General features: G+C 38.5%; 3 protein-coding genes across 3 annotated transcripts; 2 read left to right on the top strand and 1 right to left on the bottom strand.

Moving 5' to 3' along the window:
* Positions 1–220: 220 nt before the first annotated feature.
* LOC112040668 (uncharacterized) lies at positions 221–3097 on the bottom strand. Its single transcript, XM_024073560.2, has 7 exons — positions 2961–3097; positions 2096–2143; positions 1928–1974; positions 1146–1212; positions 1019–1062; positions 642–699; positions 221–531 (listed from the first exon to the last, which is right to left on the bottom strand). The coding sequence occupies exons 1-7, from the start codon at positions 3018–3020 to the stop codon at positions 481–483; spliced, it is 375 nt and encodes a 124-aa protein (XP_023929328.1). The 5' UTR covers positions 3021–3097; the 3' UTR covers positions 221–480.
* Positions 3098–16034: 12937 nt separating this feature from the next.
* LOC112040611 (uncharacterized) lies at positions 16035–17362 on the top strand. The gene is made up of 2 exons (XM_024073496.1): positions 16035–16481; positions 16862–17362. The coding sequence occupies exons 1-2, from the start codon at positions 16035–16037 to the stop codon at positions 17360–17362; spliced, it is 948 nt and encodes a 315-aa protein (XP_023929264.1).
* Positions 17363–17748: 386 nt separating this feature from the next.
* LOC112040610 (uncharacterized) lies at positions 17749–19476 on the top strand. The gene is made up of 2 exons (XM_024073495.2): positions 17749–18567; positions 18955–19476. The coding sequence occupies exons 1-2, from the start codon at positions 17749–17751 to the stop codon at positions 19474–19476; spliced, it is 1341 nt and encodes a 446-aa protein (XP_023929263.2).
* The last annotated feature ends 5649 nt before the right edge of the window (positions 19477–25125 follow it).

Below are 25125 nucleotides of genomic sequence, written 5' to 3'. Positions count from 1 at the left end.
AAAGGGAAACCCATGCCATAGGTAAACTGACCTAATTATTATTGTTTATTTATTCTTGATAAGGCTGTTCAAGCAGATTTATGGTAGGTTCAGTCCCAACTTGGAATTAATGCCGACATGCTATACTTGTTCAATTATATAGAAGTATTGGACCATAGCAGCTGAGTTTGGTAGGAGTGCTTCCCCTGCCACAGGAGAGAGAAAGAGAGAGAGAGAGCCCTAAAAAATCAAAGCAGTCCTTGTATTAAAGTAAGGTTTCAGATACAAATCATTAAGCGATGGTTGAACATTCATATCTAATGACATGTACCCCAGCGATAACTACTGAACTATACATTTGCATTCAGGCCTAGTTAAGTGAGTATTAATATGCAACTAGAAAGCGACTATCAATCTGCAAATGCAGCAGGCTTGAGTCCTGGAGAATGAAACCAACATCTGAGGTTTTAAGCATATTGCTTTAAGTTCAGTTCCATTACATTACCAGAGGCGGTTCTCAATAACAGCAGAAACAACTCCCTTCAGTGTCTCCTGTATAACATAGTGGGAATCATGAGTTATACTGTGTCATTTGTTCCAAAGAAGAGGTGAATTTATTTATTTTTATAAATAAAGAAGATGTGAATATCTTTGAATAGTACCGCAGAATGGTCCTTGAGTCCAAGAGAGATCACCAATGACCTGGAGGAGCCTGAGATGCTGAACACACAACAGGACACATTAAATTATTTGTGATTCAGGTAACAGATTCCATGGAAACAGGTATCCAGAACATACATTACTATTATATTTGGATGTCACTTACACTGATTGGCATTTCTATTAATGCTAGTAATTCCTCTTTTAGGCTAAATGTGAGAAGATGAATACCTTGTTATTAATATTCACATGAATGATTTTACAACTTCCAATAAAGTCTCCCAAAGAAAAAATGATTGCTAGCAAATTCTAGCTCTGAGAAGCAAGGAACAAAAAATAGCTTTAAAACTTTTGTAAATATTTTGAACTGGAAATATACCTGATGTGTTGAATTAACTGACGAGCACATGCCAGCAGCATTGGCTGCATTTGTTGAAGTGGGTTGAAATCAGTATAAGTTAATTAACAGTTATCATACTAAGAAGCTAGAGCCCAAGCTAGCCTACCTCATCTCGTTTGCCAAATACTGCAGACACATTGAATGTTGGCTCGATTGACACCCCTTCCTCCTTCCTGGTGATGAAGAAAGATATATATCTCAGAAGCTCCTCTCAGTAGAATTATCATTTAATGGTTCAATGTGATTCTCACATCCAAGGATGAGATTACAATGTCACATTACTATGCAATCAATCTCTCACATTTTCAAATTGTCAAACTATAGGATTAAAAAAAATAAAAAAATAAAAATTTCTTCCTCCTCTCAGCCCTGTGTTGAGTCTGTTGTCCTTAAATTCTCTTCTTATTATCAAGTACTGGAATCAAGTTTTCCCTCATTTATTTTTTTTCTCTCTCTCAAGATTTTGTTCTATTAAAAAAGCCACATAACAAGATCTTTTTTTTTTTATAAGTAAAAAAGCCACATAACAAGATCATTCCTTCTACTCAACAAACATGAAAGAGAGTTTTTTGGATGTAAGTTATGCAAACCTCCCAGGTCAGCAAGCATGTACAAAAATATAGAATAACTAAATTGTGTCATCCATTCTAGGCTGACTGCAGGACAATATATGATATAATACTTCACAGAACAGAACAGGAGTAAACAATAACAAGATTTTTATCATAAGCAACAAAGTTTCCATATGAACAAAGAATTGGACAAAGTGAGAAAGGAACTAATGTGCATAATTACAGCAATGTTGAACTGAAATATAATTTATGAAGCAACAAAGAAATCCCACTTCACAGGATTGCTCCAGTAGTTCAATGAAAAGAATATGCAGACCTGGCATGGAGTATTGTCCCCATGGCTCCTATTTGAGTTGCAATCACCTAAAAGTTTTTCAAACATTAGAAGTGCACACAAACATGAAGCCATCAACACCCTGTCCCCTATTGGAGGTTCGCCCCAATAAAAAAAAAGAATCCAAATGAAGAGGAACTTAGAACTTACAAGAAAATGATCATCATAACTACAAAGGACTACATCTGTTTTGTTCCCCTGACAAGCAGAAACAAAATAAGCAACCGGGAAATAACACATTAATAGCAATAGTCAAGCAAACAAAACAAGGAATGTTAAACCCAAAAGGACCATGATTTCCATCATGAAATAGATTGGGGTAGTTGTAACTAAAACACAACCATTTAGAGATCCTGACTTACTTCTGCACACTTTGTAAGACCTATAAAATTCAATGTCCCTATGTCACCTGTCTCACATTCTTAGCAAGCCTAACCTTTGCATTCAGGTACTTCATTGAAATGAAGCCTCACTTGATTCTTTTTCTCTCATCTAATAAAAATACATAGTTATATCAACAAGAAAGAAACTAGATGCCATAATATGTAGTATCATACTTCTTATATTTGAGTTAAGTCTTCAAAGTATGCAATCCAAATAAATTTCAGAAAACCAAAACAAGCCAAATCAGAATTCCGCATTCCATTATGGTTAAAAATCAGAAAAGCCCTTACTCCAGCTGAGAAATTATTCCAAACATTGTTTTTTTTTTATTTTTAAAAAGCAAACTGTAATTCCAGAATTAAAAGCCCCACAAGCCCATCTTACAATCACTGACACCATTGACCCATTACTTCAAATCACCTAATCTTATCAGTAAAGTGATATTCAGAAGCAACCCAAAGTAAATTATGAAGAATACAAAGAACCCATTATTACCAAAATCACACAGAATAAAGTATTGGGATTTTACATTGAAGCATTGAATCAAACAGGTGATGGGCAACATGGTTTGTCTTCGGTAAGATTAGATAAAGAAATCCAATGAAAAAGCAAAAGTCGGAATCGTTTTTACCTTAATATCCAATGAGAGATTCTTGTAGGGGACAGGAAAGCGCGGGACTGAGCTATCCATTAGGAACTTTCTCTCTCTAGACAGAAGGAGAGAGAGAGAGAGAGAGAGAGAGAGAGAGATTTTGAGAAGAAAGACTCGGTCTTGCAAGTAAACTGGGACCAATTTCAGAAGTCTTGGGCTGAACTGGGCCACATTGTTGAGCTATTCCGAGTAGATTTATGGCTGCAGCCCAGCCCAGTCTCTCACGAATCAGCCCACAAAAGTTGGCCCAGCCCAGTCTCTCACGAATCAGCCCACAAAAGTTGGCCCAGCCCAATTATTTAATATTGAGGTGGATCCGAAGTTATTTTATTTTATTTGGCCAAAATGCAAAAACACGCCTTAAGGTTTGAGTCAGTTGCAAAAACATTGTTTAAGGTTTCGGTTCTTCTATATAACACCTCCTTTGGAACTAATTTTCATTAGCTTTATGGATGGAAAAATTATGTAGCAATCACGTGACCATATTAAAAAGACTCACCAACTAATTCATGCTACTAGTCACGTAATAGTTTGCCCTAAGAGTTATTGAAATTAGTCCTAATGGTCAATTTGACGGATATGGAAATCTCAAAGAGTTATAAGGAATAATTGAAACTCTAGAAATTGTTTTTACAACTTACCTAACCCCAATAGTATTTTGGCATTTAGGCCTTATTTAAAAAAAAAAAATAAAAATGTATAATTACAGTAAGATTTTTTTGAGACAAATAATCAAAAAAAAAAAAGAAAAGAAAAGAAAAGAAAGAACAATTATAAAAATTGGAGAGAAAATAGTCCCACTAATAAAAGAGCATAAGATAACTCTTGCATCCATGCATATGGAGATAGTCCCTCTCATAATGTGTGGATCCAAAACCTATGAGAGATAGGGTTGACTCAACCTTTAGACCACCTAAGCAATAGTCTAAGTTTCCCAAATGAAAGAAAATAGCCCCACTAATAAAAGACCATAAGATAACTCTTGCATTCATATGTATGCAGATAGTTCCTTTGTGGATCCAAATACTGTGAGAGATAGGATTGACTTTCTATCAAAAACTTTATAACTCAACTAGTATCTTTTGGTGTTTCCAATGGAAACATTCAAGGTTCAAATCAACTATTGAATTAAAAAAAAATGTAAAATTTTCAATCTTCCAAACACATGGAAGGTGGACAAACTCTTTCTTTCTCTCTATCAAAAATAAAATCAGAATTATTAGTTTTCCAGAAAAATTCATTACTAAATTCCAATGTTCATTACCTAATAGCACTTAAATTGACAAATTCATTTATGAAAAAGAACATTCATTATCAAAATTTAAACAAATATTATATTATTAATATTTAAATATAATCAAATACCCTACGTAGAATCGCTGTTTTAGGTCATAAAATGCATTGTGTTCACCCTGGACTTTAAGAAATGTTACACTACCTAATAACTTTTTATTAGATTAAAATTTTGAGATCATGCCATTGAATTACATGTTTTCTATGTTATTAATACATCTACCAATATATATTTTTTTCAAATTAAAGATCAATAACTATGTCATTTATCAAATTTTTATTCAAGTTTTTGTCTTTTAAAATTATATACAAAAGACAGGCTTCTTGATCAAATAGTAAACAGTTCGATTTGCATAAACTTTTGCATGCTTTCTAAGAATATAAAGAATATGTATCCTATCAGCGGGATTTTTAAAATTTAAACTAAATAAAAAGTTATTAGGTGGTGTGACACTATTTAAAGTTATACCAAGTGCAACTTTAAGCTTGTATATTAACTGGTAACTCCTGGTGTTTCCAATAAAAGTATTCTGGGTTCAAATTTCCCTACCCCATATTATCAATGTATCAAAAAGAATAAAACTTGATACGATTGATTCTCAAGTCAAACAACCTCCCAAGATTAGATTATGGTGTACACTTTTGTGTTGGATGTACTTTCACTCATAGAGGTTTAAGAAAGATCTTCTAAAATGTGTTTCCTTTATTATTGGTGATGGTAGAATACGCGGGGAGAGGCAAAACACTTTATGGAGAATAAAGGGACAATGGTATTGTTTCGACAGAGATAGAGCAATTAAACAGCTAAGGAAAAGGCTAAAAAAAAAAAGAAAAAAAGTAAAGAAGTTGATCACATGGAGGCAGCACAAGATGAGATGGAGCAGTGTGTGTGATATAGATAAGGTCAAAGTCTATACTAAACCCCATATATTTAGATATCAAAAGAGATTCGCAATAGTTTCTAATCATAGAAAAAAAAGAAAAAAAAAAGAGAAAAAGAGTTCACTCTAAATCAATGTGGGACTCACATTAAAAGTTAGTGTTTGGAGCACACTCGCAACAACTAGAACACCCCGAGTAGGAATGGTAGTGTATTCATACACCTGCACCAAACTTAAGAACGATTGGTTCATTATCACTCCACATTTCACTAATTCACACCTAATTTCAAATCAAGAAAACCCTACCACATGTCTTGGTGTGTTAACAAGGTACATACTATCCAAATTAAGAGTTATTATAGAATTACAACCAATTTCACAATTATTTTATATGACAAACTTTGATTGAACGGCTACTTTCATATGGACTCACAGCTTTTTTTCATCGCTCACAATTAACCACATCCAATAATAGTGAAAATTGATCTCCAATAATTAGTTGTAGCCCTAGAAATTTTTTTCCCAAATAATAAACCAAAATGTATTATTGTGCATTCTCTTTCTGGCTTCCGCAACGCGCCCACACCCACAAAAAGTGAAAAACCGAATGGACAGTGGCAGTCCTACAAGTACTCCAATGAGGACATGATAAGTAGTGGGTGGTCACTCATGGACTGCTGATCAATTAGACCATTAAAGTTTTCCAATACTAGCTGCGAAAATTTTCAGAAAATTTAATGAGAGCTTAGTACAATGTCCCATTGTCTAAAAGTGAAAGGACGTTAACGTCGGTCGTTCCTGTCAATTGGTTGTCATAATTTTTTGAATAAACGTGATCAACGAAGCCATAAGGCAGCCATCTGTTACTGTTCAAGGATGTGTGGATTTATGATGCCACTTGCGATTTCAAACGTTAGAATCTTCATTGTATTTACTATTTATATTAAAAATAAAAATATTTTACTATTTAATTTATTTTTATTATTATTTTTAAGTTTTATTTTATTTTTTAATATTATTTATAGTTCTCACTGTACTATTTTAATTAACTTTTATTTTTATTTACAATAATTTTAACAATAATTTTTCAATTTTTACAAAATAAACAGCATCTAAATACAACCTTTTAAATTTGGTTCACTTTTATCCCATCACTTACTACCATAGCAGGCTTTTCACTATTGATTTTGCAATTCTTTTGTCTTTGGTTGATGTTAGTCTATGTATGTATCAAAGGTTTTTCTTCATGTACAAATCTATTTTCTATATATAGCTAAAATTTCCTTCTTTTTTTTCCCAAGCTAATAGTGTGGTTAACCTTGGAGGAAACTCCTAGGCTTATTGAGCACGCGCGTACTCAGAATGTAATCCATTTGTCTTCTGTTGTTGGTTAATGAAATTTTCAGGTATCCCATCAAAAAGAAAAATAAGGAAGAATGAGTCTTCTAGGCTCGAATTCAATTTGCCAAAAGTATGAATTTTGGGGAGAAGGATTTTAGTCTACTGACAATTATTATAAAAATAGTTTTGTAAGTAACATTACAAAGACTTATGGTTCTCGTGTTGTTGATACTAGAAGCTTTGTTAGTTTTGGAAGAAGACTTATAGATGACTTGCTTAGCTGTTTTAACATGTGTCCATTGAAAAGGACACTTGTAATAGCATGAATACGTAAAGGTCCCTTTACAAGAATAGTCTAATAATGTTTGCAAAAAGAGACATGACATAAGGACAGGACAGGACCAAACTACTTGATAGATACTTGGAGTAATTTAACCTACCCAGGGCCAGGACCAAAATTAAACATAATTAATGCCAATTTCTCAAGAAGGGGCCATTGCTATTTGTAAGATGTATAGTTTTGAACGTATAGAGTTTTAGTGTGTGTTTGGATGTGGATTACAATTATAAATTATTTTACTATTTAATTTATTTTTGTTACTATTTATAAGTCTCACTGTACTTTTAAGCATTATTTATAAGCTCTACTGTACTATTTTTAACTAACTTTTATTTTTATCTACAGTACTTTTAGTAATAAATTTTCAGTTTCAGCAAAATAGACCCTAAACTCTTATGCTTGTTTAGATAACTTAAAGAGGTGACTTGAATGAAAAGGAAAATACAGGGGAGTTTGGCTATGGCAGCGAGAGGGGCTCCCTCTCTTAATAGATAGGTTCCCAAAAGTCATAACTTGCAGCGTTTATTTCTTAGGAAAAAATGATTTTCATGATTTCGATCGTACATATGTCAATCACAAAAAAAGTTTTCGAATTTTCTCTTTTCGTATGTAGTTGAACAAACAAGCATCTGAGAGTCAATGATGGCGAAGGGCAAACTCAACTACCTGCAGAATTGGCAAAATGTTTGCCTGCTTCTCGAGATTTTTGATGATTTTTTGCTATTTAATGATCATTTTTTTTCCCTACCTAAAGCGTTTTACTAAAACATAAGTCTTTTCTTAAAAAAAAAAAAATTCTAAAAAATTGTCTCGTTTATATCTATAATTGATAGTGACCTAGAAAATGAGTTAGAAAATATTATCTGATATTTTTTATAGTAGAAAAAATTGATAACATTTTTTATATAACTCAAAACATGTACAACATATATATATTGTATAAATCAACTATATAATCAATATAAAATAGTCCACAAACATTATAAAAGTAAACCATATTTTTCATAATTCAAAATAATCATATTCCCCTATCAAAATAGTTCAAGATGCCAAATAGGTCAAATAGGCATGATGATGCCGAAAAAATCACCAGTGAGCCGCATGGCTCCAACACACTCGATACTAGACCTGCCAAACACAGAAAAAGAAGAAGATTTTGCAGAGAGTACCGGTGTGGTACCGGCCAAAAACCCTCTGAAGGTTAAGTCAGAAGAGGGCTCCAACAATGCTAGAGAGTATGAGCTTTATAGAAATTGTGCGTACCTTTTTCTTGTGGGTCTTTAGGTTTTTATAGTCGCGCAGGGCCAAACTCCTTTGCTTGCGGAATAAGTCTTTTCCTTATGGGGAAGATACTCATTAATGTGTGTATATTCTAGAATTTTACTTATGTTGGGACTCTATAAACCAGGGCTAATTGGGTGTCGCAAGTATTTTCCATTTAAGGTTCATTGGAGATCACATAATAATAGACTGGATGCCACGTGGCAGTTTGGTCCGTACATGCCACGTTTGTTCATGCAACCTCTGTCCAGCTATCTCCGTCATGCATAATTTTTCCTCTTCAGTTGCCCCCTTCACCTTATGGGTCCGTGATCTCGGAGTCGAAGGACCCGTAGGGTTACGGTTCGATTTGGATCCTGAGAGACTTGCCAGTCTTTGACAGGTTGGCCTGAAATTATTTATGGTGCAGGGGACTTAAATTTTGACCAAGGCACTTTTGGGTGACATGGTTTGTTTGTCCTCCCATAGGTAGGAAGACTTCGAATTTTCATTTAGACACTCGTAGGTGACTTGGTTCGTATTTCCACCCGTAAGTAGTAGGACTTAAAATTTTCACCAAGGCACTTGTGGGTGACTTGGTTCGTCCTTCCACCCGTAGGTAGTGGGACTTATATTTTGTACCAAGTTACTTGTGGGTGACTTGGTTAGTCCTTCCACTTGTAGGTAGTAGGACTTTAAATTTCGACCAAGGCACCTGTGAGTGACTTGGTTCGTCCTTCCACCGGTCGGTAGAAGGACTTAAATTTTGTACCAAGGCACTTGTTGGTGGCTTGGTTAGTCCTTCCACCCGTAAGTAGTAGGACTTTAAATTTCGACCAAGGCACCCGTGAGTGACTTGGTTCATCCTTCCACCCGTAGGTGGAAGGGCTTAAATTTCCACCAAGACACTCGTGAGTGACTTGGTTCTTTCTTCCACCTGTGGGTAGAAGGGCTTAAATTTTGTACCAAGGCACTTGTTGGTGGCTTGGTTAGTCCTTCCACCCGTGGGTAGTAGGACTTTAAATTTCGACCAAGACACTCGTAAGTGACTTGGTTCGTTCTTCCACTTGTAGGTAGAAGGACTTACATTTTGTACCAAGGTACGTGCTGGTGGCTTAGTTAGTCCTTCCACTCGAAGGTAGTAGGACTTTAAATTTCGACCAAGGTACCCGTGAGTGACTTAGTTCGTCCTTTCACTTGTCGGTAGAAGGACTTAAATTTTGAATGAAAATTAGGTGCCGTTGGCATCCTTGATCGTTGGTATCCTTGTTTGTCGATCCATCCCATTGGGATGAGGAGTAGATGTCCATCGGCTTCCTTTTGTAGTGTTTAGCCCTAAGGTCTTGCTGAAGCGTTGGCATTTGTCGTATGCTTATACGTAGGGTTGGGCATCCTTTTGCACGGTAGGCCATTGATACATTGCCCCTGGGATGCATGATGCCCGAACTTTCAACCTTCGGGACGTGTTGTAGTCCTCTATTAGCGTCCCATTGTTAAGGTATTTTGTCCATCTACTTTGGGTCATGGACTTGCCGACGTGACTGAGTGTTACTTCATCATAATTTTTTTTTTTTTTTGGTGGCCGTCCACTTTTGTTCATGGACAAGCATCCATCCTCTCTCTTCTTCTTCTTCTTTTTTTTTTTTTTTTGGTGGACATGCATGCATCCGTCCTTTCTTCTTCTTTTTTCTTTCATGGACATGCATGCATCCGTCCATTCTCTTTTTTTTTTTTTTTCTTTTTCTTTTGTCCGTCCATTTTTTTTTTCATGGACATGCATCTGTACTTTTTTTTTTTTTTTGGGTGTACTTTTTGGGTTGTCATTTTTTGGTCACGGATTTGTTGATGTGACTAAGTTACCTCTTCACCTTGTTGGTCGTCCACCTTAGGTCGTGGACTTGTTGAGGCGACTAAGTGTTACCTCGTCACCTTGTTAGTCGTCCACTTGGGGTCGTGGACTTGTTGAGGTGACTAAGTGTTACCTCGTCACCTTGTTGGTCATCCACTTGGGGTCATGAACTTATTGAGGTGACTAAATGTTACCTCGTCACCTTGTTGGACGTCCACCTTGGGTTATGGATTTGTTGAGGTAACTAAGTGTTACTTCGTCACCTTGTTGGTCATCCACTTGGGGTCGTGGTCTTGTTGAGGTGACTAAGTGTGGTGACCGTCCACCCATAGTTGACTTTGGTCATGCGTCTACCTGTAGGTGACTTAGTGTAGTGACCGTCCATCTGTAGGCGACTTTGGCTACGCGTCTACCTGTAGGTAACTTAGTATAGGGACCATTTACCCGTAGGCGACTTTGGTCATGTGTCTACCCGTAGGTAACTTAGTGTGGCGGAACTTAGTGTAGTGGCCGTCCACCCGTAGGCGACTTTAGCCATGCATCTACCCGTAGGTAACTTAGTGTAGTGGCCGTCCACTTGTAGGTGACTTTGGCCATGCGTCTACCCGTAGGTAACTTAGTATAGTGACCATCCACCCACCTTGAGAGGTGATGTTTTGAGCCGATGCGTTGTACAAATATTCCTCGTCTATTGCCCCCCTTTCCATGTTTGCCTTCGCTGTTTGAGTTGATCATCTCTCAGATTGTTCATCACCTTGGCAATTTAGATGATCGGTACTACCTCAGAGATATTGTAGAAGGGTAGGCGGTATTGGTTGTTCACCTTTTTTTTTTTTTTTTTTAATTGCAAGTAGAGAAAATATTCTTCAAGCATTCGGTATTCTAAGGGTGAGGTAGCTTCTGCCTATCAAGTCTCTCTCGTAGGGTGGTTGTCGTCCAAAAGGCGGCTTTTTCGTGGAGAATTGGTCTTTCGTCTTGCTAGGTTGCTCCAGTTCGCTGTGACTTCCCTTGGCCTACAAGAATCTCTATTTGTTGTTTCAGATCATAACACTCTTTCGTGTCATGTCCATGTTCATGGTGGTAATGTTAATATTTGGTGCTTTGATCACTTGCTTGGATCCCCATTCATCCTCCTCGGCCACTCCAACATGGGGTCGTCTTTGATAAGTGTAAGTATATGGTCGATAGGAGCGTTTAGTAGGGTGGAGCAAACGGGTCGGCTGTTAGAGTGTCTAGACCTCTTGCCTTCTCTTTGGCCAATCATTTGTCGCCCTATAGTATTGTAGTCGTTAGTCCTTTCTTCTATTTGCTGTTCCCTTCTGTAATATTTCAAAGGGGTGAATAGTGATTATGACCGCTTCTACGTTGATCATGTGATAAGACTTGGTGTTCTTGCGGTTGCTTAATTTGCACTTCCAACGCTTGGTTTTGTAGCACAAGAGCTTTATTTTGTTGAGTAGGTCGCTCGATCGTAGCTGAGAGCGTCTGCAGTTGCCATTCTACAATAGTGGGGGGATTTCTAGTTTCTTGGTTGGCTGATGCCATCGATCTAGTTTTGACCGTACGACCTTTTGTCTCAGGGATAAAGCAATGACTGATTACTCGTATTTCCCACAGACGGCGTCATTTGATGATGCTGAAAAATCACTAGTGAGCCGCACGGCTCCAACATACTCGATACTAGACCTGCCCAACACAGAAAAAGAAGAAGACCTTGTAGAGAGTACCGGTGTGGTACCGGTCAAAGACCCTCAGAAGGTTAAGTTAGAAGAGGGCTCCAACAATGCTAGAGAGTATGAGCTTTATAGAAATTGTGCGTACCTTTTCCTTTAGGGTCTTTAGGTTTTTATAGTTGTGTAGGACCAGACTCCTTTGCTTGCGGAACAAGTCTTTTCCTTATGGGGAAGATACTCATTAATGCGTGTATATTCTAGAATTCTACTTATATTGGGACTCTATAAACTAGGACTAATCGTGTGTTGCAAGTATTTTCCATTTAAGGTTCCTTAGAGACCACATAATAATAGGCTGGATGCCATGTGGCCGTTTGGTCCGTACATGCCACGTTTGTTCATGCAACCTCCGTCCAGATATCTCCGTTATGCATAATTTTTCGTCTTCAAGGCACATCAAACTATATGATCTTAAAATAAGATGACCTACCTTCATTATAATAAGAAGAGTTTATAAAAATAAACTGCTTGAGTTTTATCTCACTTCTTTACACAAAAGTCTGTACTCAGTGCACAAAAATCCATTTTTGTCTGGTGATGCTGATTCCGAAACTGAAATATAAAATCTATCACTTATGGTGGAAGGTACTTGTTATCATACGAAGGCTTGACCACTTTCTCACCTCTTCACATATTTAATAATAATAATAATAAAAAAATACAAATTATACTCTAATTTTGAAATGTTCTCAGTTTAGTTTTTTAAGTTTTATTTCGTTTTCGTATTTCAATATTATGTCTATCCTTTTGGTTCCACCTAATGTAGACATTCCATCAACCCCCATATCGTCAAGTCCACACAAATTTCATTTTGGAAAATGAAAAATACTCTCCTAAGGATTGATGTGATTGGTGAATAGGAGATCACAACTTGAAGTCTGTATAGGCTCAACCAACAAAGAGAGTGCCCTTAGCTCGTTTGGATTGAGGGAGAGGGAGAGGAAGTAGAGTAAAGTAGACTAGAGTAGATTTAGCCTAAGATTAGTCAATTTTCACTCAACTCAACTCTACTCCTCTCTTTCCCTCCTCCATCCAAACGGGCTACTAGTTTATGGCCCCTAGGGCCACAATAGTTGGGTGCTTTAGAGATGACGTGTCCATAGACCTATGGGTATCAATTGGTATAAACAATCTTCCTTGAGGGGAGTGTTATCATCCACTTTCTCTAACATCAACATTTATTATGCCTCACCAATTATCAATTACATTAAGTGTCTATTTGGGAACAATTTATTTAGTTGAAACTGAAAACTTTTTACTGAAAAGACTGTAGGTAAAGCTAAAATGTAGTTAAAATAGTACAGTAGGACACATGAATAGTACCAAAAATAAGCTGAATAGTAAAAAAAGTTGGCTTTTTAAGCCAATGCCAAACGCACACTAACTATGATTAGACTTGTTCATTTCACTGTAATTTTGAGGTTGTAATTTTGACACACGTCTCCTTAGCTAACCTAAGAGGGATAACCTAGTAGCGACAGGCCTAATAATTGGTTTTGGGAGAAATACCCAGCAAACTCACCTCTTCCATGTCCTATAAAAAAACTCATTACCCCTACACCATATGCACATTAAGAATCATTATTACTCTTCAATATTTCATTCCTAAAAATCTTAACATACTAACTAAGCATTCAGTTCGTGTATAATAGAAAAAGATGTAGAATTTACATAATTTTCCCTAAAAGTGACTCACATTAGTCTGTGTATAATTGTGTAAATTTAAAAATTTAGTATAGTAACTATTTAATTTAAACTGGTATTATTCATTTTGCATTTAGTTATCTATTATTTTTTACGTATCTCGAGGATGAAGAAAGTGAGTGGATGGTGGTTGTTGTGTAAAGAAAGAGAAATAATAATTAATGAAATGTAATGTAAAATAGATAATCTGATGTGGAGTGTTTTAAAAAGTGAGTATGTAAAATAAGAAAAAAAAAAAATTCTTATACTAAAATAGACAAATTTTGCATGAGCTGATGTGAATATTCTTAGCCATCAAAGTCGATATTCTTGACTTCTCCTAGTGATTGGTCTTGGAAGAATCAAGGTTTCACGATCTAATTGGTACAGTATCAACTCAGTTACGCAAGCCCATACGAGCACAGATTAGTTACATTCCTTGTTGCAGTTCCATCCCTTTCAATCTATCCACCCTACAAGAGGGAATCTTTATGCTATGATTCTCCTCTAATGTGCTTAGCCAAAAAAAAAAAAAAAACAAGCAAGAACGTAGTGTAAGGTACCCTTTTGTTTTCTTGCCAAATGTGTACATATGTGCCCTTAATTTTGTTTGAAAATTTGTCCAGAGCAAGTTTAAACATGAAACACTCTCTCTCTCTCGTGAAGAAAAGGAAGAACTTGCACGTAGCAAGAAGAAAGTAAAGGACGTGAGCCATACTGGCTTCTGTGAAGGCCATAGCTTTGCTCCTACATCACCAAACCACGCTGAGGGATCATGGAACCCAAATGCTTCGTTTAGAGATAAGTTGGTGGGAGAAATTCCAGGGGCGTTCTCACAAGTTTTTAGCTTTGAGGATGGTATGGATGATGATGCTGAGTTAGACGGGGAGGTGGAAACGTTTCGGCAGGGGCTGTTATTGGTGAAACTCTCTAGGGAGTTTAAACAAAAAATCCATAAGCCTTAGGTAAGAGCCTTCATCGTGAAAGTTTACGGACGGAGTGTGGGGCTTAACTTCATTCAAGCGAAACTCCTTGCTTTATGGAAACCTATAGGTAGATTAAATTGTGTGGACTGGGGTCATGGATTCTTTCTCACAAGGCTGTCTTTAGGCGAAGACTATGAGAATGTTTTGAGAGAAGGCCCGTGGTTTTTCGGAGACCATTTTCTTTCTATCAAACCATGGGAACTAGATTTTAAGCCTGCTCTAGCAAGTGTATCATCCATTGTTGTTTGGGTTAGACTTAATGAGCTCCCCGTTGAGTACTACAATGCGGAGGCGTTGCAACTCATTGGGAAAGCTATTGGTAATGTTCTTAGAGTTAACACTTTCACGGCGTTTGAAACTAGAGGGAGGTTTACAAGGATTTGTGTGCAAGTGGATGTGGAGAAGCCTCTAGCTACTGCGATTATGATAGGGTGACTTGAACAGTAGATATGTTATGAAGGAATTCATAAAATGTGTTTTGGGTATGGTCGTTTAGGGCATAGGAAGGAGCAGTGCCCATATATTATCCGGCAAGAACTGTCGGCCTCGGAGGTAGGGGTGAAGGAAGTTGGTGAGACGGTATTGAGCTCATGCATTACTTATGTCATTGACAAACTGAGGAGTGGGGAAAGGACCAGCGGTGTCGTGGTTGGTTTAGAGCAGAATTCAGAACAGGTTGACGTGTATGATGGTGTGTACGGGCCATGGCTTATGGTGGCTTGTAGAAAGAATGAGACAAAACCTTTGAAGAGTGGTGGGACCTCACCTAGATAAAGCAGCATGTTCAGCTTCAGGGATAACAGTAATGGGGAGAAGGGGAGCTTGGATCAGGCTGTTGTGCTTGATGGGCCTGCAAGGGAAGTGAAGAGGAAGATGCCTCCTCTGAAATTTTTAGATAAGGCCCAAATAGCTTCTGTGGTCCAGAGCATAAGAAGTGAGGGTCAACTGCAGGCCCAGTCTAGCCCAATTTTGATGTTAAAAAGTGGTGATACTAACTACACCTAAACTCGGCCCAAGTCTGCTCAAAACTCACAAAGGCTGTCATTGGTGAAGGGAAAGAAAGGAGTAGCACGTAATAGGTTGTCTTTTGGAGAACACATCAGTGCCGTTGGGGTTTAGAGCTCCTCTATTGCCATTTTCAGTTAGCCTAAAGTGAGTGCTGAGTTGGTGGCTGATGTTGTTCACCTCATTGCCTCCACAGTTTCAACGGAGGGCAATCAAGGCCGAGCTTCAAGTAAGTCCAACTTGAACCATAAGGTGGTTCAGCTCTAAATGCAAGAAAGTATGGAAGTTGCCGTTAATGGAGATAAGTGTGAAGGAAGGGAGGCTGCCATACTTGGATCCGGCTTGGGAAGTCCCTGTGCTATGTAGTGTGAAGCCATCGAAGTGTCTTACGGACCGACGAAGTTTGGAGGAGCAGATGATAGCTTTGTTCATGATGGGGAACAAGCCAACCACGTCTCTGGTGCAAGTTTTCCAACCAATGATGGGTTTCAACATGCTATTAGTCTCTTAGGAAATGAAGATGGGGGATTTGTAGCATATGGTTACTCTGTTACCAAGGGAGGGCCAGACAAGGGAGGCGTTGAGGCAGTAAGGATGGAACTTGAAGAAAGAGGCAAAATTGAGGAGCCTCAGTGCTGATTGTCCTATCCATTCACACAAGTTTTCTGATGAATGTTATTATATGGAACTGAAAGGTGCTTTGAAGCCCTCCTTTAGGAAGCGTGCCAGTGAATTGGTGCAGAATCACAATCTAGCTATATTGGTGGTTATGGAAACTCGTGTTGGGGGAGATAGAGCTAGGGAGATCACAAGCTTGTTGCCGTTTGATGGAGCAATCCATACCGATACCATTGGCTATGCAGGAGGCCTTTGGGTTTTATGGAATGTTGATAGGGTTGATATTGCCTTGCTCTTTAGTATTGAGCAGAAAATTCATGCGGAGGTAAAGGTACGTTTCATAAACATTAGCTGGTTATTTTTAGCTGTGTATGCTAGTCCTAGGAATGCCGAAAGGCAAGTTTTGTGGAAAAATCTGATGAGTGTTGCTGAATTACATAATATGCCATGGGTTACAGCTGGTGACTTTAATGAACCACTTCTTAGTGAGGATAAATTTGGGGGTAGGGCGGTGAGTGTTAATAGGTTTTTACTATTCAAGGAGTGTTTGGATAAATGTAATATGATGGATATTTGGTTCGCGGGACCCCGTTTCACTTGGACAAACAGAAGGGAGGTTTAAGCCTTGATTCAAAGGAGAATTGATAGATATTTTGTGAACTCGAGTTGGTGTGTGATGTACCCTGATGCTAAAATAACACATTTGACTTGGTGCCATTCGAACCACTGTCCAATGCTTTTGAAGTTGTAGCCGAGAACCCAAAATGGGAGGAGTAGGCCTTTTCATTTTCAAACTGGGTGGTTGTTGGATCCTTCCTTTTTTTTTCGATAGTGCATTAGGCATGGGAAAGGAATAATAGGCTGGTTGATTCTATTAATTGGGTTACTCAGAAAGCTAAGGAGTGGAATAAAAACCAATTTGGGAATATTTTCATTAGAAAAAAGAATTTCATGTCAAGACTGAATGATATTCAAAGAGGTCTAGCTTTAAGACCATCATATTTTCTTGTGAAATTGGAAGACGAGCTGCTTAGGGACCTGGATCTTATACTTAGCCAGGAGGAGGAGTTGTGGGCTTTGAAATCCAAGGTGAATTGGATGATACAGGGTGACCGTAATACGACTTTTTATCATGTTTCAACCTTGGTTAGATGGAGGAGGAATCAAATCATGGCTATAAAAAATGCAGTGGAGGATTGGATTTGTGAGGAGAGGGAGATAAAAGACTTCATTAGGTGTGGTTTTGATCAGATTTTCTTGTCATCTTTCTCTTGTGTGCCTAGGATGGACCCCGTTGTTTCTCAATGGCAACCTAGGCTTTCGGATTCGGAGAAGGAGAGTATTAGTGTGGGGGCTTTTGAAGAAGAGATAAAGGCAGCCCTTGGTCTTTGAAACCTTTCAAAACTCTGGGCCCGGATGGGCTTCATGCGGGGTTCTTCCAAAGTTTTTGGCATACTGTGGGTAATTCTGTGATTGAAGAGGTTCAAAAGATTTTTGTAGATACAAGAGTGTCGGAGGCCTTGAATAGTACCCACATTGCATTGATTCCAAAAATTTAAGGTTCGGAAACTTTGGGTAATTATAGACCAATTAGTTTGTGTAATACGGTGTATAAGGTGGTTACAAAGATTATTGTGGCAAGGTTGCAGCCTTACTTGGACAAACTCATCTCTCCTATGCAAACGGCTTTTGTGCTGGGACATAAAGGGATTGATAATATTATTATTTCCTAGGAGATCATTCATTCCCTTGGGAAGAAGAAATGAAGGGCTGGATATATGGCGCTTAAGATAGATTTGGAGAAAGTTTATGATAAACTAGAACGGAATTTCATCAGAGATATGCTTATTCGGGTAAATCTCTCAATGGATATTATAGATGTCATAACGAGTTGTGTGTCTACAGTCTCTACATCTATTTTATTCAATGGAGAAGCCCTTGACCCGATCTTTGCCTCTAGAGGTATAAGGCAGGGAGACCCGATATCTCCATACTTGTTCATCCTTTGTATGGATTATCTTGGGCAGCTTATTGAAGAGAAGTGTAGTGGGAAGTTGTGGCAGCCAGTAAAGGCATCTCAGAGTGGTCTAGCTTTTTCCCATCTATTCTTTGCAGAAGATTTGATACTATTTGCTAAAGCTGATAGGGTAAATTGTGTAGCCATTAGAGATGTTTTGGACATATTCTGTAGCATTTATGTTCAAACGGTGAGTGAAGATAAATCAAGGGAGTACTTTTCTCCAAATGTGGATAGGGATGCTAGGGAGTCCCTTTGTGATATATTGGGGTTTGCATCAATGCCGTATCTTGGTAAGTACCTTGGATTTCTGCTAAAACAACCGGGTTCTTCCTCTCATGATTATAACTTTATTTTGGATAAAGTGAAGCAAAAACTATTCGGGTGGAAGGCAAACCTTTTATCTTTGGCTAGCTGTAGAGTGCTCATTCAGTCATCATTGGCTACCATCCCTTCATACATTATGCAATGCTTTTACCTTCTGGGAAGGGTATTGGATGGGCTAGATAGAGTGAATAGGAACTTCCTTTGGGGATCTACAGAATCAGCCAAGAAGATTCATTGGCTTGGTTGGGAAAAGGTGACAAAATCCAAGGAGGAAGGGGGTTTGGGGCTGTAAATAGCCAAAGGAAGGAATGTGGCTCTCTTATCCAAACTTAATTGGAGATTTCATACGGAGGGGGAGGCACCGTGGGTTAATGTTTTGAAGATGAAATATTACAACCATCGAAGGAGAGCAGCTGCAAATGCGAATAAACTCCCTTGCTTCTTAATATGGACAACTATGAAGAAAGGGATGGGCACCTTTAATAAGGGTTGTAAATGGTTGGTGACAAAAAATAGCACTCTGAATATTTGGCACATTAATTGGACGAATGGGGGACCCCTTAGAAAGCTGATTCAAGGGCTTATTTCTCAAGAAGCTAATCGTTTGGAAATTAAAGATATTATGCTTGATGTGGGATAGGATTGGGAGAAACTAACCTTTGAACTACCTGATGAAGTCAAGGGATTAATTTGTGCAATTCCCATTTCGACCTTAGGTGGTGGCTCGGAAAAATTGGCTTGGGCCGGGTCATCCAATGGGTCCTTTGATGTCAAAAGTGCATATGGGATGGCTATGGAGTCTTCAAATGATATTTCTTTTTCAGCTAGCTGGATTTGGAAGGCAGATTTGTTGCCAAAAGTTAGATTGTTTCTTTGGTTGTGTGCTTACAATAGTATCAGTGTTAAAGTTTGTTTAGGAAAAAGAGGAGTGGTCCAAGATGAAGTGTGCCCTGTTTGCTGCAATGGTGTTGAAACTATCTTGCATGCCTTGAAAGATTGCTCCCACCTGAACTGTGTGTGGAACCAGCTAGGGGTCACGGCTTCTAACTATGATTTTTGGCATGTTAACTTGTTGGATTGGCTGTCACTTAATGTAAGAACTAATGATAAGCTGCATGTCATGGGTACCCCATGGAAAATTATGTTTGCCTTTGCTCTTTAGAGCATTTGGAAGAGTCAGAGTCCGAAATTGGCTATGGATATTATGTATCAAGCTGAGGAGTATCTTCATTGTGTGGCTACGCCAAGGTTGCAAGCCCGTAGAGTTTTAAGGAGCATTCGGTGGGAGAGACCTGAGCAAGGGTGGAAGAAGTTGAACACGGATAGGTCATGTAGTGAGCTTTATGGCCTGGCTGGTTGTGGGGGAATGGTAAGGAATGATGATGGGCAGTGGGTAGTTGGGTTTAGCAAGTGGATTGGGGTCACTAACAGCTTTGCTGCTGAGCTGTGGGGGTTAGGTGAGGGCCTTAAGCTGTGCTGCAATTGTAATATTCATTGTCTTGAAATTTAGATGGATGCCAAGTCCATTGTTGATGTGTTACAGAATGCAGATTATGCTAATAGCATTATATCCCCTATTTTGGATGACTGCAGGCAGCTGATTACTCGGTTCCATCAAGTCTGTATTAAGCATTGCTTCTGGTAAGCCAATCAATGTGTTGATGGTTTAGCTAGGATGAGCTGTAGGATTAATGCTAATTTTCTTATTTATGATAATCTACTTGTGGACATTTTAGATGTTTTTGAGTGAGACCTCAATGGGATGTATTTTAACAAGATATGTCCTGAACCTTGTATTGGTTAGGGTTTTTTTTTTTTTTTTTTTTTTTTTTTTTTTTTTTTTTTTTTTTTTTTTTTTTTTTTTTTAATGTTATTGTCTTTTCATCAAAAAAAGAAAAAAAAAAGAAAATTTGTCTAGGGCAACTTTTCTCAGGAAAATAACATGAATTAGTTTGCGTATAGTACTCAAAACATTAATTAAAGTCAATTATTTTCTTAAAAAGCTTACGTCCTTGAACCAATACTATTGCAGCTTGTTTGGCATCAGCTTTAGTTTTTAACTTTTAACTTTTAGTTTTTCTATACAGCTTTTTAGCACATTTTCAACAAAAGGTTTTCAGTAAAAAACTAGATAAGCTTTTCTCAAATAGACACTAACTCTTTTGGCTAACCCTATAGGGATATATTTTAATGTTGCTATATATTTTTTTGGGTGAGCTTTGGGTCCAGTGTCCAGTTGCATTGGACTTGTTGAGATTATAACATGTGTTCACTTTTAAATACATGTCACCATCTTAACAGATTCAGTGTATTACATGCATTGGACCTAAGCCTCACCCTATTTTTTTTTTTTTTCAAATTCCAATCCATGAAAGTCATTTAGAGTAAATTGATTAAAACTTGTGTATTAATTTGCTCAAGTATAATTGATGACAACATAGATTTGGATTATTTTCACTCTCTCTTTTGTAGGTCTTGGACCCAAAGAAGTTAAATTCCGTGACCTATTGGAATTTGGCAAGCTTTTACTGATATGGCAATACCCAAAAACCCAAGCATTCTATTTTTAGATAAGGAATAATTATCACCGTGAAGAAAATAGCAATATGGGGAAATCAATTCCCATGACACCAACTTTCCCTGAGCTTGTAGGGGTAGTTGGCGAAGAGAAAGAGTAGATATCTCGTGCATACCGGTCACTCAAACACGTGACCCACACGAATTTTCTCTACTTACCGACTAAGACATTAATTTTCTCTCCAAGTCTCTAGCCGAGCCATCACTATTTCCATTCTTTGAATAAGTTAATTAAGCGTAAACAACTTTGCTTTTGTTTTTCTTTTATTTTTCTTTTCACCCTCATTTTTTTCAAAGCCTTTTATTTGTTGAGAAGGTCTAAAGATACAAAGAAATTCCACAATATTTTTGTTTTGAGTTTTAACGAAATCTGACATAATATCTATTTTATTTCATTTTATTTTGATCTATGCTGAATTGATACCTCAGTTTTGTGAAATTTTGTTATAAGATTTAATCTTTTAGAACTTTTCCAATATAATGTGTGTTTGTGTGTGTATATATATATATATATATATATAATTCTTCAAAGGTTAGGGATGGCAATTAGGTGAGTATGGTGCAGGTCTTAATCCCCCCACCCCTGCTCCACTTTCACTTTAGGAAGGGTTTGTTTCCCTCTCCTGTCTAAGTCGGCACTCACAATACTTGCCTGTCAAACCAAACACAATTTGTTTTTTCATATAAATTTCTTAAAACTTTATTTTAAATATATCATTCATTAAATTAAAACTCATAAAACATAAAAAAAAAAAAAAGTCATAACGTTACAACAATTAGAAATACAACAATTAAAAAATAAATAAAAAAAATTGATATCATGCTTCATAATTGGAAAAACGAGCATCGTGAAAATACATGCCACTTAGTCAATAAAAGATGTTGAAGATGAGTTGGCATAGTAAAATATATCATTCATTAAATTAAAACTCATAAAACATAAAAAAAAACATAAAAGAAGTCAAAACATTACAAAACCTTATCAAAGTGCAGAAATACAACAATTAAAAAAAAAAAAAATTGAANTCCCACCTTTTCTTTGCCGACGATAGCTTGGTGTTTGGGAGGGCGTCGGTGGGTGACGCCAAGGAAATCCAACGGATCCTCAAAGTCTATGAACTCTCCTCAGGTCAACAACTGAATAGCAGTAAAACCTCCCTATTTTTCAGCCCTAACACAAACCGAGAAACAAGGGATAGAGTGAAAACCATGTTCGGTGCTCAAGTTATCAACCCCACGAAGCTTATCTTGGGCTGCCATCTCTTGTGGGCAGGTCAAAAAATAACACGTTTGCCCACCTCAAACAGCGGGTGGCCAACAAAGTATCGGGGTGGAAAGAGAAACTTCTAACGCCTGCTGGGAAGGAAGTGCTGATTAAATCCGTTGCCCAGGCTGTGCCTTCCTACACAATGAGCTGCTTTTTGCTCCCCAAAAATTTGTGCGAAGATCTGACAGGATTGATCAGACAATTCTGGTGGGGCCAGGTGAAAAATGAAAAGAAACTAGCCTGGTTGAGCTGGGACAAAATGTGCATGCCAAAAGACAGGGGAGGGCTTGGTTTTAGGGACCTGAGAAGCTTTAACTTGGCGCTCCTGGCAAAGCAGGGGTGGCGGCTGCTAACCAACTCCTCGTCTCTTTTCTGCCGAGTTTACAAAGCTAAGTATTTCCCGCATTGTAGTTTTGACGAGGCGGCACTGGGTAGAAGCCCATCATACGCTTGGAGGAGTTTGATGGCGGCGCAGGGAATCATTAAAAAGGGCATGAGGTGGCAGGTTGGGTCAGGAAACAAAATAAGGGTGTGGAGGGACAAGTGGGTCCCTAGGCCGAGCACCTACAGGGTCCTTACACCAGAATCGCAAACCTCAAAGGATGCTCTGGTTTGTGAGCTCATAAACAGAGCATCCAATGAGTGGGTCATCGACAAGCTTGGCCAATGGTTTCTCCCCGAAGATCGGGATGCCATCCTGGGCATTCCGTTGAGCTCAACCAGCACCAGTGACAGGCTGGTTTGGGCTGAGAACAAGAGCGGGAAATTCACCGTAAAGAGCGCGTACTCCCTTGCGCTTGACGAACAAAAAGGGTCGGGCCTTGGCGAGTGTTCCAACGGCATGGCAAGAAGAAAACTCTGGAAGGCAATCTGGAATCTTCAACTTCCTCAGAAGATCAAGCTTTTCACCTGGAAAGCGAGCCGGGACATCCTCGCCTCAAAGGAAAATCTGGCTAAGAGGAAAATAACGCTGGACGGGGTGTGCGAGTTTTGTGGGAATGCTGTTGAAACAATTGGCCACATCTTGTGGTTCTGCGATCACGCCAAAGAAGTCTGGAGAAATAGTAAGCTTGCCCTTCCTTTTGAGATTTCAGCAACGTGGAAGTTCCTGGACGTGCTGGAGGCCCTGTTGCGGTGCGAACATCTTCGGCTTGGGCTGTTAGAATTGTTCATCGCCACCTGCTGGGGTATTTGGAAAAACAGAAACGAGCTACGGGCGGGTGGCAAGGGAAAGGCGGGTAGGTCCATCCTGAGGAGCGCCTCGTTGTTAGTGGAGGAATATCGGGTCGCAAACGAACCCAAAACAGAGCACCTGCCTGGGCCTCCTGCCTCGGTCTCATGGTGCCCTCCAAGTCACGGGCATTACAAAGTTAACATTGATGGGGCCGTTTTCTCAAATCGGAAGCAAGCTGGAGCTGGGGTGGTCATTAGGAACGGCGATGGGCTTGTAGTGGCAGCTCTCAGTAAGCGTTGGAACTGTCCGTTGGGGGCCGTTGAAGCCGAAGCAAAAGCATGGGAAGCTGGTATCCTTTTTGCTAGGGATGTGGGAATCCGGGATGCGGAGTTTGAGGGTGACTCGTTGGTGATATGCAATGCTCTGCAAGGTTTGGCTTCTCCGCCTTCTTCTGTGGCCAACGTCCTCACCGGTTTTTTGGTCCACGCCTCGCTTTTTAGGCAGTGGAAGGTGTCTCACATTAAACGGCAGGGAAATGTCCCTGCCCATTTACTAGCCCAACACGCTCAGCATGTTGGGGATTACGTTGCTTGGCTAGAGGAGTGCCCTAGCCTGATAGAGCATGCATGTGCTCAAGACAAATGTAATCTGCACTTTGTTTTCTAATGAAGCTTAAGTATTTCCAATCAAAAAAAAAAAAAAAAAGTATTTGTTACTTTTGATAAATCAAGAGAGCAATAATACAAGGGTTTCTTATCAAAAAAAATAAAATAAAAAATAATACAAGGGTTTTGTTTAAATATGTAGACTGTTTCTCAAAAAAAAAAAATATGCAAACTTGGTCATTAGACAATACTTGATCAATGGCTTCTTTAACAATTGAAAGTCCAGCACAATTGCCTCCATGCCCAAGAAAGTTGAGAATATGCTCTTGCGTAAGGTTAGGGATGAATTGATTAGGAGAGAGAAAGAAAGTTAAAAAGAAAATGATAAACTACATATTTGGTCTCTAATCTTTACGCTAAATGTCAATTTGGTCCTTGACATTTTAAATATGTCAAATTTGTCCCTAACCTTTTGGTATTGTGTTAAAATAATCTCTACCATTAAATGATGGATGAAAAATGCTGACGTAGCTAATAGTCAAAGTAAAATATTATTTTCATGCCACATAGTCTGTCACATGGATTCCAAGCTGACTAATTAAAACTTGTCATCTCAATTAAAAATCCACCTCAGCCAATATTAACAAAACCCAAACTTTATAAGCATCGTTATCTTTCTTCTCCAAATCTCCTCATTCTCCTCCTCTCTCTCTCTCTCTCCATGAAATAACCTACACCCTCCACCATCCATACCACTGGCAACCTCATGCTCCAAGACTTTGACAATGGGATCTTGCAAGAATCCAAGGAATGACATGGACACGGTCGGATCATGGAGAAGGAGTTACTGAGTTATCATATAGGAAGAAGAGGAAGCAATGTTCGATGGACATGGTGGCTGAGGAGATCGAGTTGGGTAGAATCGTAAGGGAGTGGTCATACGGTGCAAAAAGCTCAGATTGGCAAGCCTTTGGGTCGCTGGGTATGTGTAGCTTAGCAAGGGTCTTTGGGTTGTTTGGCTTGCGAGAAAATGAAGGTTTTTACATAAAGTATTTTTTTTTCAGTTTTTATTTTGATGGTCTGGACATATCTATCATTGGTGTTATTATTTGGTTTTAATGAAGATCTAGCATTGCGATCTTGAATGGAAAGGTGTTATGATTCTTGACCGGAGAATAAAAGCTTTAT

The sequence above is a fragment of the Quercus suber genome, unplaced genomic scaffold (genome assembly GCF_002906115.3).
Source record: "Quercus suber isolate HL8 unplaced genomic scaffold, Cork oak 2.0 scaffold_812, whole genome shotgun sequence".
Lineage (NCBI taxonomy): Eukaryota > Viridiplantae > Streptophyta > Magnoliopsida > Fagales > Fagaceae > Quercus > Quercus suber.
The sequence above is the reverse complement of the archived record's forward strand: the minus strand, read 5'-3'. Positions and strand labels throughout refer to the sequence as shown.